Source organism: Mytilus trossulus, chromosome 3, assembly GCF_036588685.1.
Source record: "Mytilus trossulus isolate FHL-02 chromosome 3, PNRI_Mtr1.1.1.hap1, whole genome shotgun sequence".
Taxonomy (NCBI): domain Eukaryota; kingdom Metazoa; phylum Mollusca; class Bivalvia; order Mytilida; family Mytilidae; genus Mytilus; species Mytilus trossulus.
The window spans coordinates 70,776,838-70,796,876 of NC_086375.1; the positions used below are offsets into that span (position 1 = coordinate 70,776,838).

At 30.5% G+C, this 20,039-nt stretch overlaps 1 protein-coding gene across 1 annotated transcript in view; it reads left to right on the forward strand.

Annotated features, from left to right (window-relative positions):
* Positions 1–1,238: 1,238 nt before the first annotated feature.
* Positions 1,239–20,039, forward strand: part of LOC134712288 (uncharacterized) — a 51,852-nt gene continuing 33,051 nt past the window's right edge. The window contains exons 1-5 of the mRNA XM_063573689.1: positions 1,239–1,490; positions 9,844–10,011; positions 12,034–12,195; positions 13,446–13,558; positions 16,900–17,081. Coding sequence (XP_063429759.1) covers positions 1,357–1,490; positions 9,844–10,011; positions 12,034–12,195; positions 13,446–13,558; positions 16,900–17,081 — 759 coding nt within the window. The 5' untranslated portion in view covers positions 1,239–1,356. The remainder of the gene's footprint in view (positions 1,491–9,843; positions 10,012–12,033; positions 12,196–13,445; positions 13,559–16,899; positions 17,082–20,039) is intronic.

Sequence of the window (20,039 nt, forward strand, 5' to 3'; positions counted from 1 at the left end):
AAATATGTCTGTATACCTATAATAATGCTAATCATATATCTGATGATCTAAAGGCCTTTGAATATTTACAGATGTACATAAAGATACTGATTTAAATGACTATTTTGAGATAATACACTTCGTAATGTAAATGTCATTAAAATCCGGTAAACTTTTATTTACGTTAACGAATTTTCCATGGGACTTAATTTTTCTCAATGAACAGAGGTAGTGGGTCATTCTACATTAAAATTCTTATATAACTAATTAATGTATCACAATGGGCCTTTGGCAGTGAGCTTATACAAGTTTTTCGCGTGACTGTAACAAGCAAAAGATTTGCTGACGAAGGCTGACCATTGTCCGAACTTTTAAGATGTTTTATAAAATTTTACTAGTCATATAACCGGAGGTCAGTTTGGCAACTACTGAAGTTTCATTGTACAGACAAGATTAATAGTTTATAACATTGCTTATTTGACAAATTTGAAATGTCTTACGCTTGAAAAATGTATAGAACAATAATTTTATGCAAAATAATTTACAAAGCAGAACTTACATACATGGTTTTCACAAGAGGAAATGTTGTCCGTTAGGGGCGTTTTGATACCAATCGTAGTCGGAAGAATTTTAAGGCAACATTAATCACACAGCTGTGATATAGGTGATTGATTTCAGCCCTTAAACACTACTGTACGTAAACAAATGTCAAAGATTCAATACTCTACGCAAGCTAGTTGCCCAAGAAAACATAGCACATCGGTAGCAGAGTACCGATGGCAACGTGAAGGGGTTAACGACAAAAAAACGTTTAATATGTAGGTTCAAAAAAATTAAGATTCACAATATCTAAATTATGTCCGTTCAGACAGTTTCTATAATCACAATGTGTGGACATTGATTAACTAAACAGTAACAGATTCTCAGATAAGACCGACTTAAACAACTGTTTCAGAGATATAAACCAATAGGCAGTATATGCAGTAGTTGGATAATGCTGAGTAGAACGAATATCGCACTTGTACTATGATTGCTTCATATCTCAAAATAATATACATGATTGATTCCTATATTTACTATTATTAGATACAACACACAGAAATGTAAATACTGGACAGTATCATTAAATTTGTTATTATCTCGTTATCTATGTGATGAATTTTTAAAAAGTTCAATATCGGATATTGTAGTGATTATGTTAATCTTCTCCATTTTACTTGGAATTGATTAATTACGTTTGATGAAATAGACCAATTGTCGTCAAATCATTTGAATCTTCTTGATTGGACTAAATATCTACAAGTATTGTTGTATTAAACAGTTTTATTAAGCTTTGAACGGAGATCTAAATAAACGGTTGAAGTCTTTTCATTGAAAATGAAGGAAAACGGAAGTATTAAAAGAAGTGAAAAAAGAGGGAAGAAATTCAAAGCACTGAAAGATTTTGGGGATCAAACCAGTTTCCACGGATTTCGTTATGTAGCGGAACATTCTTCATTCTCTATGAGAAGGTAGGATTTTTCTTTATGCTTGAAAATATTTCTTACACCTTTGTATTATTGGTATATAGTTATATTTTAGCCTGTCATAAAAAAATCCATCTTCTTGATGATGAAAATTATCCTAAAAAGTAAAACAGAACAAATTAAATATGTTAGTCGCTAAGATAAAATTAGGGAAATTGGAAAAGGGAATATAGACAAAAATGAAGCATACAAAACCGTATGTGGTACAACTATTGATACAACAGAAGAAACTTGGGATAAGAAATATGACAAGTATGTGAACGAGAAAATGAATACTAGTAAGCAGGACGTCAACGATGTAATTACAAAAAAAAACCCTCTTGTCCAACAGCAATTTTTAAACGTTATACTGTTTGTTAACAATGATCGTTCTTCTGAAAAAAGATGGAATAACTCATGTGTAAGACTTAAACGGGGTTAGGGATCTGCGTCCGAGCGTGTTATAAAAACAGTAAAAAGAAAATATATTGCTACTTTTTGTTAAAAGTCATACAGATATAATGACAAAAATCAAAGTTTTAGAGATGGATACAACAATACAATGCATAGTACTATTAAAATGTCAATCATTGAAGTGAAGACAGAAAAAAAAGAAACTTCTAGTTTATCGACACATCTTTCCAGGACGTATTCTAAAAATTAAAAGAAGGAAACTCACTTCAAGTTTAAACTGGGAGTATGTCTTACATATTTGAAAAAAAAAATCTCGTGAAGATGACAAAAACTAGATGGGTGAGGTTTTTACAATATTAGGAAGATTTTGGAGAAAAATGAGAGCTTTCTATCCCATCATGGACCACCATTGGAAAGAAATAGAAGGATCCTAGAAGTTCAAAAGTTCACATCAAAGTCGATTCTTTGTGAATAATTGCGAAAGTGATACAAACCAAAAGGAAGGGGATCCTATAAACGATATTATATTTAATAGTAACATTGACTTCACAAGTTTATTTCCTTATTTATGTTTAGAGTGAATCTTATAGTTATAATTACACCTGTTAAAACTATATCTACCTGGGTAATCATTGTGTAATATTATGAAATTACTGTATACTTAATTAACTAATGGCATACTCAATTCAGTTAAAACGTTTCTTAATTGAAATATTCACCACAATCTTGATGTGGGATTTATAATTAGTAAGCTGATAATACAAATATCGTCTGCAACTGTTTATTACTTTTATTGATATAGGAAGGTATGGTATGAGTGCAAATGAGACAACTCTCCATCCAAATAACCATATATAAAAGAAACCCGTTATAAGTCAATGTACGACCTTCAACACGGAGCCCTGGCTCACATCGAACAATAAGCTATTAAGGGCCCCAACATTACTAGTTTAAAACCATTCAAATGGGAAAACCAACGGTCAAATGTATATAAAAAACGAGAAACGAGAAACACGTTTAAATTACATAAACAAACGGCAACTACTGATTTCCGACTTAGGACAGGTGCAAATATTGACTCTTTAACCTTTATCGAAAATTCCTCCACCAAACAAAATGGCGGCTTTTACATTTGGTCTATGGGTAAAACGTGGTCTACGGTAACAGTGGTTTTACAATAGTAATTTTTCGGCCCTTTATAGCTTGCAGCTCGGGGTGAGCCAAGGCGCCGTGTAGAAGGCCGTACCTTGACCTTTAATGGTCTACTTTTTTAATTGTTACTTGGATGGAGAGTTGTCTCATTGGCACCATTACACATCTTCCTATATCTTATGACTACTGATAATGACCGGGAATTTTGTATTGAATATATAATGTATAAAATTAGATCAGCACTAAAAATATTGAAAACAATACGTTAAATAATTATTGCGTCCGATGCGCTTTTCTGGATTTACCATCATCAGGAACGCTCAAAGCTTAACATTTGACATCCGAAGATGTATAAGTACCGAAACTGTTGAAGAGCTATATGTTAAAAAACTTAAATAAATAGCCAAATTCATCTTAAGCCAACTTTGCCTGAGGGAGTGGAAACCTTAGTATCTTAATAATTTATAAATTTATAAACGGACAATTTTAGTAAAGTTTGTTAAATCATGTCAGTACCGAACCGAACTACTGGCTACTGAGCTGATGATACCCCCAGGGATGTAAAAAACTGAAAACAACACGTTTAATTATTTCTGTCGTCCGAAGCGTTTAAAACGTAATTACAAAGTTTCAAAAACCATTATAATTTTTTTTAAACACATCGAGATCAAGTGAGAGATAACCATTATTTCTATTTAGTAGAATTCTAAGTTATTTTTAAAAATAATAATGTCGTAATCAAATGAAGGTTAACGCATAACACATTTAAATGTGTTTGTATTTTTACACTTTTTAAGTCTGATCTTTAAATTGGATACTACTGTTTGTTATCTGAAGGAAAAGCAACAGTGACGTTAGATCATCAAGAGAAATAAAAGGAGACTTTTGTTGAAACGAATTGGTTGTTTTTGTTTCTATATAATACAATTTAGTTTTTTAAAATCAGTATTATGATTTTTAGTCATTACACTGCAATTAAATTAACATCGAAACGTTAAACAAATTTTAGTTTCAACAATTTCTGCAGATATCATCCTTGTTTGTAAACTTTGATCTTTAATAGTCTGTGTTAATTCTAATCCCTGCGTGTTTTTAAAATGCGGTCGGTTTTGAACTTGACATATTCTTAAGACAATGTCATTTTTAGAGGTGACTTGTTTAGCATCTGTAACACTTGCGTAGCCCCACACTTCTTTTAAGAAACACGTCAATATCTATAATGTTGACATGCCTGCTAATATAAGGGATGATAATTTCCATATGCTAGGGACGGGGAATAGAGTAATGACACAAATGAATCGCAATTGATGAAAAATAGCAATACGTATAGTTGGTTGGTATTATAAAATAATCAAATTAAAATAAAGCTATATTCCTTGATGAAAAAGTACCCTTTTGTAGACCGTATAGAACACAAAAAATATTTGTAAAACTACTAGACCTTAAGCCTTAACTATCACCATACACACAATGTATAGATTTGAATTCAACTTATGAAATCTGTTGTAGGCTAAATTCTTACACTTTGTGAATTCAATAATGTACTTAGGTCAGGTTAAGGAATTTTTGCCAGAACCGCGGTTTCCTTGGTTTTCCCCCCTTCGTAAAGGGCGAATTATTTTGCCCCACAACACCCGTTTCATATAATTCTTTTAAAGTTCATGAAAAGGCATTTATCAAAATGTAAGATTCTAGATTTCTTTTTCTTTCGATTTGAGACCCAAATATTACCATTGCTAATAAAACGAAAAGTCCCAGTCAGCTTTTTTCAGTTTTAAAAAAAAATTAAATACCATGAAAAGGAGCTCAAAAACCTATTAATATTTTTAGCTGATTTTTTTTCTCATTACAGTATGTTCTTCTGATTTATAGTATAAGTTTTTTTAAATTCTAGATTTTGCTGCGTCTAAGTACTTTTGTTGTTCATCCTTAAAGACAGTTGAAAAAGATATAATTTAAAATTTCTAAAAAAGAATTCTGGGGACACTTTAGTAATATTGCTGACATTCTTGGTTATTTGGCAAAGTAAGATTGTATTTAAATCTCTGAACATTACGATTTTTAAAATAGTTTGATCACAAGCTATTTAACATTTGAATATTTTGTTTAAATAACAAATTTAGCAATCATGTACCTGTTAAGCTAGTCAGTGTGACATAATGGTTGGTAATAAGCTTGGTATAAGCATATGAACACATATTCACAAGTCTTACATGTTGAACTTGTGTCGATTTGTATAGGCTTACAGTGATTGTAGTGTGTTGAAACAGCCATTGCTATGACTTTATTTTAATAACTATCAATAATTGATACGGGTATTGGTCAATTTTTAAAGGTTTCAGGCTTTTTCATTGTGGTCAATTCAGTCTACTACTTTGAATACAATACACATGCGATCAATCAAATTGAATCTGATCGCTTTATTATATTGTCCGTGCATTATAATAATTACGGATATCTGAGAACATTCTGAATGTCTTTAAGGGGAGTTCGTAGTTAGTTACAAGGAAAATATCTGGATTAAAACATGAAATGCTTACGTCATAATGTTCAGACATTAAGAATCTTCTTCAAAATATGTTTAAAGTTGAAATTCATTACCAGTTTCATATTTGTCTAAGCGTTCGGTAAATAGATTTTATTCCCTGTAAATTCAAAGAATAAATATGATAAACGATTACCCGCGTTTGAATTACATAATATGTCAGAGAAATTACATAACATCAGTTCACCTTAAAAAAAGTTAATGATATATTCACATTAGTATTGAACATTAACTAGAACTTTAATTAACAAAAATATGTTTAAGATCCTAGTATTGTTTAAAAGATAGAGGTATCGACAGAATCATAATAGTGTTTATATTTCATTAGACAAATTTAGTTAAGTGCATAGACATGTATTATACATTTGATTAAGTAATGTCATAATAGAAAATAAAGGATATGCGTTTTCTATTCATGGTACAAAATAAGTATATGCACAGCAAAATCACAAAATATTCTAATCTCAAAGTCACAGTGAGGACTTTTACACGAAGCACAATAAAAACCTTCTACCTTACTAGAACTTTAAAACAGCGCCTTGTACCTGTTTGTAAGGAATTATTTGCGAACTGACAATAACATCACAGCTACGAGTTGAAGAACAAAGCCTCGGTTTAATATCAATGAAATACATTTGTTCCATTGATAACCACTAATAAGAAAACTTATAACAAAAATACCAAACTACAAGGAAAATTTATAAAGGGAAGTTCATAAAAACTGACAACAAAAATAAACGTAAGACTTTATCAACAAACAGGATGGTCAGATTTCTGACTCGGTATAGGCATTTTCCGATGGAAATGATGAGTTAATGGAACCTAATGTTATAGCTAGCTGAAACTTGCAATTGTCTGACAGCTTTTTTTAATATAGTTATGTTAAAGTGACAAGATAAGGTAAACAACCAAAAAAAGACATAATAGGTAAGATAATCATCTAATACTTATTTAAGTCAATATCAGATGTAAAAATGAAAGACCCTTTGCGCTGTTCAAATTCGTTCAGAGAATGAGACAACAGTAAACCTTGACATTTAAAATTAAGTCAATTTTCGGATTTAAAACATTTGTGGGTTAACTATTTGCACAATATTTTGTGATAAAATGTGTAAAATGATACCCCTGCCGTTAAAATATGATTTTCATCAAACAAACACAAAGCTATCGACAAATAAAACCAAGCCTTTGTGCAGGGTTTTCATTACATTTCCATTTGCAGTTTGCAGTCAAAACTCATGATCGCCGATTTGACTCAATTTATTGTATTTGTTTAAAATATATTAAAACGTATATCCACATTTTAAAAATGCCAAAACAAACAATCAATATTGAATTGACTCTGTATAATATATCATTATTTCGTGTGTATCTGTAGACTTGACACCATCTCATTTTACTATCGAGGTTACCCCGAAGAATAGCGAGGATGTATTGACCGATATGAACATGAAACTAGCGATCGTATATAGACAACGGTTCTATATTTTTTTGATATTATGTCATAGATTTACAACATGTGTATATGAATGTTAATCAGTCAACGAAATGATTCTATTTGCATGACGGATCCCTTGTTTCACTTTTCATTCTTGACAACCATTTCTTTTTAATAACTGATCACATGCCTTACCCATATCAAGCTAAAAGGTCAAATCGATATCGAATGAATATAGATTCATATGAGGTTAAATTATTGACTTGCTAGCAAAAAATACACCAGCTATTTTTTTTTGTATATTCGACTAAGGTTAGACCATCGTACAATCATTGATGTAAGCCCAAATTTGAACGATAGAAAAGCTGAATGAATAGTGGTGACATTTTTTCACGCCCGCATACTATTCAGCTGTATCAATGATCTTCTGATAAACTGTGAAATTCGTTAAAAACGATGGACAGTGACACTCGAAACATAAAAATTGAAAACGCAAAATAAAGTACGAAGTTGAAGAGCATTGAGAACGAAAAATTCCGAAAAGTTTGTAAATAAAAGGTAAGGTAATATGGTAAAAAGACTTTTAATCTACTTAGGGTTATGTCAAGTGCATGAAGGGAATGGAAGCAGTAGATACATATGCAATGATCGTCTTATGAACGTAGAAAGTTATTTGAAATTAATTAGTAAGATGAAATATGTCATTACATTGTGTAACACGCAAACGTACCCGTATATCTTAAATTCACACAAAATTTAGTCCAAATATATGCCAAGGAGTCTAATCATTCCAGCAATGATTGAAGAGTACTGTTTACCTCAAACATAAAACCAACAGCGCTGAACATTCATATGATAATTAATAACTATTGGATAACTTGATTTATTAAATTGCACGCTTCCGATAATGAATTCTACGGAAGCGTATTAGCGCCACACATTTTTTTTTTTATTTTTCTTCCTATGTTTGCGTTATAACGCAAACCTTTGCGTTATAACGCAAACCTTTGCGTTATAACGCAAACCTTTGCGTTGTAACGCAAACCTTTGCGTTATAACGCAAGCCTTTGCGTTATAACGCAAACCTTTGCGATATAACGCAAACATTTGCGTTATAACGCAAACCTTTGCGTTGTAACGCAAACCTTTGCGTTATAACGCAAACCTTTTGCGTTATAACGCAAACCTTTGCGATATAACGCAAACCTTTGCGTTATAACGCAAACCTTTGCGATATAACGCAAACCTTTGTGTTATAACGCAAACCTTTTCGTTATAACGCAAACCTTTGCGTTATAACGCAAACCTTTGCGATATAACGCAAACCTTTGCGATATAACGCAAACCTTTGCGTTATAACGCAAACCTTTGCGATATAACGCAAACATTTGTTTTATCTTATTTCTTATTTAAGATTCAAAGGAAACAGTAGTTATTAATGGAGGAGGCTGGATATAATAAAATTTATCACCTTTGTAGTAATTGCAAAGTAAACTACTTGAATAATTAGATCATATCAATGACTAATAATGAGCATAATAATATAAGAAGATGTGGTATGAGTGCCAATAAGAAAACTCTCCATCTAAGTCACTATTCGTAAAAGTAAACCATCATAGGCCGAATTACGGTCTTCAACACGGAGCATTGGCTCACACTAAACAACAAACTATAAGGTCCCCAAAAACGATATCCAAGTTACTACTAGTATATATATTACAAAGAAAATTGAGTAAATTGAGGTTATACCTAAGAAAAAAATCAACACTGCTTATATAGCTATAACCGAATATAAATATACTTCCAAAGTAAGCTCTCGTTTGAGAACTGTGTAAAGTAGGTTACATTCGAACAAGCTACCCTTTGGCAATAAATGTATAGAATGAAGATGTTTCATTTATAAAATTATGTACTCTCTATTCAAATTGCTACCCAAGCATCTTAAAAATACTTCATTATATTGAAATGAAAATTCAATGACTTTCTATCAAAGAATCTTGATCATATTCTGAGATTTAAAAAAAATGTTTCCTTATTAATAATTCATTTTAAAGCAGAAAGATCATTTTGTCTATTTGACTTGGAGGTTTCACAATTGTATGACATTATTTTTGATCTTTCAATTTTAATATGACTATATACTATATCTATTTTCTTGTTAAATTATATACTTTTCTGATGCACAAATCAGTCTTAATTTATGTATAATTGCACTTCAATTATTCCATTATTCCTATGCATATTTATTATAATGATTTGGCCTTGTATGTATGTTTCTTTTTTTATCTACTAGTAAATCACATCCGAAATGAATGATAGACGGACATATATACGAAACTTAATGAATAATTGAAATAAAGATGTTTGCGTTATAACGCAAAGGTTTGCGTTATATCGCAAAGGTTTGCGTTATAACGCAAAGGTTTGCGTTATATCGCAAAGGTTTGCGTTATAACGCAAATGTTTGCGTTATAACGCAAAGGTTTCCGTTATAACGGAAACATAGGAAGAAAAAAAAAAAAAAAAAATGTGTGGCGCTAATACGCTTCCGTAGAATTCTGTAACAAAAGAAAATTAAAAGTAATTTCAGACAAATTGATGTATATTTATCAATGTGTCTACAATCTGTAAAAATACTTTCGTACGTGGATTATTAATGTATCTGATGTGTCAAAAGTAATACTGATTCTAATCAAGGTTGTTTTCTACAAAGCACCTTGTTTGCGGAGTGAATAAAGTTCGGGTGTAGCTCATGCTTATGAAGTATATACTAACTTTTAAGTTATACGAAACGTGCATTTTTCTTTCAGACTGCTTTGGTTCTTACTGATCTTAGCATGTTTTGGAGGTTTAGTTTTCCAAATTGTAGACAGAGTAACATATTACTTTGGATGGCCTGTAACAGTGAATGTTGGTGTCAATTATAATAAAACACTTGAATTTCCTGCCGTCACCATATGCAATCAAAACGCTTTCAAGTAAGTTGTTAGAAAATAGAATTCCAAATATGAATACAATATATGTTTAGTTTGTTTGTATTATTAGTACAGTGAGGTTGTACTTCAACAAAGTCTTTGCATTTATTAAAACAAAAGTTAACATTTATGATATCTATCTTAGGGATTGTATAGTTTTTAGTATAGAACATTTTGCTTTCAATGAAATCTGAGACAAACCTTGAATCACTTACATATCTATTCTCCATACAAATGGATACCAATGACACCCCAGGTAATATCACAAATATAAAATGTTACAAAGACAGCTACATTATACAACCACCTGAAATAAAACATTTTAAACGAATTTGACATAATTCTAACCATGAAGTAAAATTCAAATGTGCGTGCTAAAAAGTAAATTTAACTAATAAACTAATTCCGATGAAAATTCAAAAGAGAAAGTCTCTAATCAAATGGCGAAATCAAATGCTCAAACACAACAACGATTAGATAATTAGTGTCATATTCCTGACTTTGTATAGACATTTCAGATGTAGAAATGGTAGAATAAACCTGGTTTTATAGCTAGCTAAACTTAGCACTTGTATGACAGTCGTACCATATAATGGTTAAATTAAATGCATTAGAATATTTCGATTTCCGAATAATGTAAATGTATGAGCTAAATTGTAGACATAACGTTTCCTATTTAGAGTTGGGATGTTCAAAGCCACAATCCATTCTGATTCCTTAAATGTGATAAAACCAAAAGTGAAGTAAGACAAATTGCTTACATTCCCACAGTCTGAACCAAACTGTTTTAATTATTTAATCAGTTGGACATTTAAGTAGGTGCATTTCATTATAAGTGCTAACTTTTTATCAAATCTTATTGGTACCTTGATGGAACCATCGAAAATTTATTCTTCATAAACAGCACGTATGCTTGAAAATAGGGTATTAATACTATTAGAAAGTATAGTAACAACATATATAACGCCAAAGAAAATTCAAAAGGGCAGTCCCTCAACAAATGTCAAAATAAAAAACCACGTTAAACGAATGAAAAACTATACAACAATATGAAAAGATATTCAACTGGTAAAAATGCGAGTGAAAAATATCGATGTTGAGGCGACTTTGATGATAATCTTTGTTCAATTACGATGTACTTAATTTCTAATGATTATTGCATGATTTTTCAAACAACAGCAAAAAAAAATCCATTTCATTTGTTTGAATCCCATTACCTTTCGAAAGCATTTTGAATAAAGGCAAGATTATCCAACATAACTAAGCCATGAAATTTAAACATTGTCTAACTCGTGTTTGATGCATACGTTTTGTACCGTAACGTAGCACTTTGATTGATTAAACGTCGTTTGCAGAAGCATTATCATGACCATGAACTTTAATTTATGAATTAAGTTTAAATACATAATCAGAATTTGATGCTAGGTCAGTAATATTAGGATCAGCTACCAAGTATAATCATTCCCAATGAGACAACTCTTCACAAGAGACCAACTGACGTAGAAAATTAACAACTATAAGTCAATGTACGGCTTCATCAATGAGCAAATATAATACCGTATAGTCATTTATAAAAGGCCGAGGAAAAAATGTAAAACTTTTCAAACGGCTTCAATAATGTACAAAACAATGAAAGAAAAACAAATAAGTAACACAGCTACAAACAAACGACAACCACTGAATTACAGGCTCTCGACTAGGAGAGGCACATACATACATAATGTGACTGAGGTTATATGTGTCAATCTAACACACTTAGCAATTATTATATAAAATAAAAAGAAGCTGAAAACAACTAATCTCAAAACGTCATTGCCTGAATTCTGAATTTCGTAGTAGCAACTAAAATGCATGTTCGGGGATATTAATCCCACTTTGCGGACAGTTCTAAGTTATTGTTTATTTTAGTATCACATCATCATTATTTTTAGTGGTGAATGTGACATGTAATGCCGTATGAATTTCTGAACGGCTTTGTAAATAAAGTATTTGTATTTAATAGCATTACATATTCTTTTTTAATAGAGCATCTTTAGCTACAGAATATGGTTGGTATGATATGATAGAGAAAATGTTTACAACACAAGCATCCCTTGATGATTTGCTACAGAACAATTTGTATGAAAATATCACGTTAGAAACGTTGTACCTCAATACTGCACATGAAAGGGATGATTTTATTTTCAGGTATGTCATTAATTCTGTCAAACTATTATAAGGGTGTATATGAGTTATATTGAAAATAAATGTTCATAAAACATTTTTTATTATTAAGAGATCAAAAAGATTTATCGTGGTATAATATCGACATAGGCTTAACGCACATTTTCATCTTTATCGCTGTTGTTCTTTCTTCATCCCCTTTTCATTTTTCCAGTAAAGTAAAGTTACATTTATGTTTTTATATTATACAATAAAAGTTTACTTTTAATTTGTATTGTTATACATGATACATATTGTATTGTTGAGAAGTATACGTATGTTTTACTTGTGTCTGACTCTTTTATAATTTTGCAAATACGATATTTTTCAACTAAACTAAACATAGCCTATATAAACAAGTCTTCGTGTTATATTTGTAGTTAAGTTAATTTTATTTAGGTTTAAACTTTCAGTGCATTGTGAAGGCTCTAATAACCAAAATACTTGAAAATGCTGTAGCTATTCAAATGCATATCATGTAATCGTATATATTGCCGTGATAATCAGACACGGAAAAGAGATACTTAGACGACACAGAACTAATTTGTATCACTCTAACTCTTTTTATAATCGTAGATGAAATGCGTTTCTATTAGAATTCTTATAATCAATATTCTGGATTATCGTGTATTCTGTAATGAAATTAACGGTATTAATTTTCTTGCACCAGATGCGCATTTCGACAGTACATGTCTCTTCAATGATGCTCGTGGCCAAAATATAATCTTTGTTCATTCTGACCTAATGCATGTGTTGAAATGTACTGCCATGTAAGATGATGCTATTCTGATTGATAATCTAAGTTCTGAGTGTAAATTTATCCTTTTATGTTTAATTAGATGGCAGTTCAACATGTAGTCAAATGGCACATTACAATAAACAGAAAAAGACTCTTTTTATAATCGTGGATTAAATGTGTTTTGATTAGATAGAATTCTTATAATCAATGTCCTGGATTATCGCGTATTGTGTAATCTTTGTTCATTCTGACATTATGTATGGGTTGAAATGTACAGCCATGTAAGACGACGCTATTCTGATTGAAATTCTAAATTCTGAGTGAACATATAAATATTTATGTTAAATTTGATGGCAGTTCAGCATGTATTCATATGGCACATGTTACTTGTTTACAATAAACAGAAAAGACTAACTTCCTACTCATTTAACTTTTATATACTTCAAACATTAATGCACCTCAATAATTCATAGTACGTGTGTTCAATATGTTGTAGTTGTTCTTGGAAAGGCATACCATGTAAACCTGATGATTTCAACAAGATATTGACAGACCATGGAGTATGTTTTACATGGAATAATAAAGATGACCATTATGTGTCTTCGCCAGGTAAAGTAATATATGACGAACGTATGCATTTCAAAACTTCCAACCACTCTACATGTTAAAAGTAGCGCAATGTTATCTAGATGTCGCGTGTCCTTTTTTACTTTGTTTCATTTCAGTTGTTGTACGAATAAAATGATTGGACACAATAATGTAGGTGTATGAAGGTATACTTTTATGTTCTTTAATACTTTAGTTTCTAACCGTATCTTATAAAGCAAAAAACTTTTGATTTATAAACTATATTATTCGATGACGATACGTCAGACAATAAGTAAAAATCAGCGTGATGTAAATATTTCTGATGGTAATAAGACCAGTTTTTTCATTTTCTAAGAAGTATAAACCTATTAGATTATTTTTACGTCTGAATACCCACTACGTCTTGTAATCAAATGTACTGTCCCGTTTTATGAACTAAACAAGCGTAAAACATTTCCCATTATATATCCATGCGCATTACTCTACCAAATCAAACCAGAGTATTTGTATAGTTAATACGTTATGATATCAATACACATATGAAAATAAAAATAATCTCTTAATTTTGACGTATTGCAAAAGGAGCAATAGGTGTGGAAAAGTTTCCATGACGATTAGCATTATGATTTATCGTTATGATAATGGGATCTGAAAAACAATATTACTGGAAACTTAACGTATTAATCAATTAAGATGGGCTTCAGATTCATTATTAGTTTCCTTTTATTTAAGTTTACATTATATTTTCTAATCAATTGAATAAAATTACAAATGGAAATGGGTATGTATCAAAGAGACAGCAACCCGACCATAGAAAAAACAACAGCAGAAGGTCACCAACAGGTCTTCATTGTAACGAGAAATTTCCGCACCTGGAGGCGTCCTTCAGCTGGCCCCTAAACAAATATATACTAGTTCAGTGATAATGAACGCCATACTAATTTCCAAATTGTACACAAGAAACTAAAATTAAAATAATACAAGAAAAACAAAGCCAGTTTATCGTATTTACAACACAATGGTTATGTGACTATCTTATACAAATCATCATTAACACATTCAAACTATGTGCATTAGTTTAAAATTATTCAGTCCTGTAGTGGAATTAACTGTTTGTGGATTCTTATAAAATCTATATAACGTTTGGACTATTATAAATTTGAGTATTTCTGATATCTATTCTTACATACTTTTGATTTTTAAACCCTGTATGCTAATATTGTCTATGTGAAATTTTAAAATTGTTTGTATGTACATTGAACGACAAATATATGTGACGAATAAAATTTTCTCACGTCAGACACGCAAAGCAATGAATGATTTGTAGATAGATGTTTTTGTGCTCTCTTAAATTGTTCCTTTTAAAATTGTTACACGATCGTGACTGTTGTACCCATTTTTTGACTATTTTATTTATAGTGTCTGTTTAGTTATTTTGCCATGTGATTATGGACTTTCCGAATTGATTTCCCTTTAAGTTCAGTATTTTTGTGATTTTACTTTTTTTAACACAGGGGCTTTGTCATTTTTCCTTATTTATAGCAAATAAGTTTCGTTTGTTAAAATCTAATTTTTATTATTTTGTTAGTTTTGGATTTCCTGTTTTTTTCTTTTACCTTGTATTTCGTTTTTTTGGTTAAAACTCATGTTTCTCCGAAATGTAAATTATAATATAAAACTGCAGTATAGGCGCTTATATGCTTTTAACGAGAGAAATTTATGTATTACTGAAAAATTATTACACCAGGGTTTTCGATATCACAAACTAGTCAAAACATTTATTAAATTTTAATTGAAAGGTTTATCGTCTCTTTCCTGGCAAAAATACGTGTATAGGGCAGATCATCTATTTCGTTAACGTAAACTAATTTGGAAGTGTTCTTACCCTTACAAGTCGTATCGGGGTTTTACTTTCTATGTCATATTTTCTTTTGTATTTGTGCTTAATTGTTTATAGTTTGAGTTTATATTCCAAGTATTTGAAAAAAGTGTAACAGAATCAACTGTTAAAGAAGTTACGTATGCAACAAAAGAGAGCCATTCTTTAAAAGAAGTGTTTGATTTTACTCAACATTCAACATTAAAAAAAAGATCTTTAAACATATGTTAACAAATAGGATAAGTTTATAATATATAAAATTTGTATCATAAAGTCCCATTGAATATGAATTTGTCATAGTTGCCGTTCCTTTAAACAATTATTTGCAAATCTTCTTTTGTTAAGTTAACGACTTTTGAATTTTTCAATAAAGTCGAATTTGTTCAACACATTGATTGATGTCCCGTAAATGTTTGCACTATCATATTGGAAAATTCTGATGAGTGTGTCGTCTTTGATTGCCAAATGGACAATATGCAAATTAGGTCCTTTAGGACTCAGCTTTAATAAACATTTGCTATAAATGTCTTGCCAGCAGGGATTTAAAATTGTTATATCTTACAATCAACAGACGATCTATAAACATGTCATAATCCTAATCACGTCATTTACTTTAAAAAGGGGTTAATGAGTAGATTTCTTAAAGAAAATAAATAGTACCTGGGAATAAGCGTAGGTTAGTTCAGTGACTTGTTTAAATGAAATGGCAAAACAGGGAAATTAGTTGTCAAATGAAAATTAAATTCATTAACCAGAGGAATGTTTTCTTGTTTGATCTCCGTGTGCTATGATTATCAAATCATTTTTCACCGAATATACCATCTTTTGTTTTAAGATTAGGTCTTAATATAAAAAATATAAAAAAACTGAAAAAAATAATATATTTTTATCTTAATAATCAAAGCATCAAACAATCCTTTAAAATCATACAATTTCACTAAAAGGATCTCGCAAATTAGTAGACACTCAGTCCAACACATGTTGTCAAAAGATCTAAAGAAATTATAAAATCTGAAACAGATTGGCATTACAGACAACGATGAAAATACAAATTATCTCTTAGTTCGTTCTGTGGATAATATAAAACAGTCACAATAATTGACGAATTTAAAGTGTTTAACATTTCAAAGTCAAACGACTTGACAATATAAAAATTATAATCAGACAAAGAGTATGAAAACAAAAACAATGAGAAAATAAAACCATGACATTGAAAACGCAAACCCATAAAGTTATAGCATATATAATATAATGACAAATAGTTATATGTAGCTTTTAACTTTGAAATCATGTTTTATCATATAGATTGTTATTTTAGTAGAAGTTAAAGGTAGTATATTCGGCAACGCATACGGAACATAGAAAAACAACTATGACGTAAACATTCATATTTTAGAATATGGAAGTTTTTGTTTGTCAAGGATATGGTTATAATTTATAATATATTTAATAAACAGCCTTAAAACATTGACTTTTATTTTAGGTGTAGAAAATGGATTAAAATTGAGACTGAACGTAGAACAGTATGAATATATGCCAGGACCTCATGATGCTGCTGGTATTAAAATTCTTATTCATGATAGATTGGAGATACCAAGAGTGTATGCCCTTGGTCAAGCCGTATCCACAGGCTCCAATGTTTTTGCAGGTGTGCAATTGCTAAAGGTAAAGATATTTTTAAGTTGATAACTAAACCACGACTTGCTCTTCATCCCAAAAATATGCCTCCAACTAGCTTGTTATTACTTGTATATCTTTTTGAAAGTCGGAAAAATCTCTATCTGATTTGTCTGTGCATATTACTCGAGCAATATGTTACTATCACTAGCACTTTAAACGAGCAGATTAAAAAAATCATAAATAATTAAGCTGTTTATCTAGTAACTCTGTGTGAAATGATTGATTACCAGGAGTTGATTGTTGGGCAGTGACAACTCTCTCTCGCAATTGAATTATACAAAATGTAGAAAAAAAGTATATATGTCAAAACATTTGTAAGTTTTGATTTTCCACTTTGTCCTTGCCACAATCCCTGTCTCATTCCACCGTTTTGGACAAGAGCACGACGGTGCAGCAGTAGTTGCTTACCCTCTTAGATCCTTAATGTGAAGTGAAGTTTGTTTTGATCCATTTTCGATTTTGATTATATTTGTACGCAATGATGTCTTGTAACTTGTTTTTCATTAACTTTTGTTTCCCTCAATGCATTTTGACTGTTCCTTTAAAGTATTTTCTACTTCAAACTTTTCTAGCAAACAAAGTGATTATTTTTTTAAATTTGCGCAAATAGATCAAAACAAGCAAGTTTTATCTTCGGCAAAAAAGGTTTAGTATAAAAGAAACTTTAATTTCTGTTTACACGTAAAGGTTTGGTATATTGACAAGTGTTTGATTTCATTCTTGTGCTGTTTGATTATCTATAATACGGGATTGGCAACTCTTTGATGTTAAGTATAAAGTAATAATACGTCATCAATATGTTTTATCAGCTTCACCATGCATGTCATTTAACAATATAATTGTCATATTAGCACATGATACCGAGATGAGTGTATCAGATATCTAAAACTAAGTTATCAGTATATATCTATCACCAATGAAACACGCATGACAAAACAAGGTTAATTGAGTATTTATGTTTTTTGTCTATTCCAACATCTTAAACTATCTTCTTTTCTGATCTATATTCCTTATAATTCACTTCAGCATCGGGTGTGTTACCATGTATGTATATATAGATCTGCTGCTTCATTTTGTTTGCTTACACCTTTAAAGACTTTCAAAATTTCAATATTAATGTTCGTTTGCATGTGATGTCCGTTATGTTTGTGTTGAAATTATTTTGTCATGGAAAGATTAAATGTACATTTACTTGTATTGAAATGAGCATGCTAGGATTTGCCCTGTGAAGGGCCATATACAAACGACAATGGTTACAAATTGAAAAACAAAAATGTCCCTAAATAGTATTATTACTTTTTTTGTGTAGATTGTTACATACGTATATTTAAACGATAGTTTTATACGTTACATCTTATATGAAGTGAATAAACAACTATAGCTTAGTAACACTAAAAAAAGACTTCTGAAAATTTTTAATTCTAAAAGATTAAGACAGGACTTGTTTTTGTAACAAATGAAATATACAACGTGATCTAAATTAATACTGATATTTCAATTGAAATTCCTTTGCTTAATTTTCATAAATAGTCAACCTCCATACTCAAGTTTTTCGATCAAAATATTTTAAGCATTTATAGTGTAATAAATTTAAGTTGTACATATATACGGTCAGTGGATCTATGGGAATCTTAAACCAGCTGTATCATGACGGAAATTGTTTCGATGTATGTTTTAAAGGAGTACCGTATAATATATTCAATTGACTGGATACAGTTGATTTTTGTTTTTGCATCGATCTGATGGATTAATCCTTTGTCGACCTAAATTAGTATTTGTGTGGTTTGTTCTTATATTGTGCTGTTATTCAACTGTCCAATGTAAAGGGATGATTGAGCGCTAACACACTGGTTTTGCCCGGCTGCATTCTTTATGTGACTCTCTGAAGTCAGAAGCCTGTAATTCATTGGTTGTCGTTGGTTCATGTTTGTCATATTGTTGTTCGTAAGTTTTTTGTTTTAGATTAGACCGTTAGTTTTGTTAATTAAATTGATTCCTGTCGGTCCCTTTAATACCCGAATATTCGTTTTTTTTGTCATGGTTGAGGCCTTACGGTTGCATATAATTGCTTACATGTACTTCTTTTGGACTTTGTTTTATAGTTGTATTATTGGAAACCATACCACAACTCTTTGTTTGTATAAACTATTTGTTTTCTATTCTTTATATATCGGTCGTTAGCCATTTATTATAATTTGTTTACTATCAATTTCTATAAAGACAATGTGATGGTATTATCATTAGAATTCTTACAACGTCGATGTAAGTAATTTACACTAGATATAAATTAATACAAAGGACATATAACTGTTTTAATGTTTATATTTTATACAGTTCTAACTTTGTTTTGAATTTTCAACAGAATTTTGTATTTTTGTGATTTTAAGGTAGTACCTAACACCACAGGGAGATAACTCTGCAAAATCAGCTAAACGTTTTAGTTACGTTGTTTTGTTAAGGGAAATTAAGCTCCTTAATGATCAAAATCAGTGTTTGTCAAACTGCTATATAACCAGTGTAATTTTTCATATAAATTGGTTGGTTCAGTTATTTTGAATTTTTTTATATTTTGTCAATTACTTTGACAAAATTTTATGGAAATTAAAAGAGCCAAATTAATTTTAGTAAAGGTGTTGGGTACCACCTTAATTTTTGTAACCGAAGTTAACGCGTCAAATTACAACCATGTTGCGATCTGACCTTATAATCTATACAGCAAAACATGCATATTGACAATGTCGATTATTTAACCAATGTGCTGTTATAGAATACAAATTGACATTAGTTTGATGGTCCGTTGTTTTACACAAAAAGAAATTAATTAGATGTTTAACATGTTTGTTCTGGTTTTCTCCATGCCTTAAGTTATACAAAAAGTAATCAATTAATAGAGAATATGTTTCGTTCCATTCGTCATTGAAGATTTCAACAGTAAAATATGAT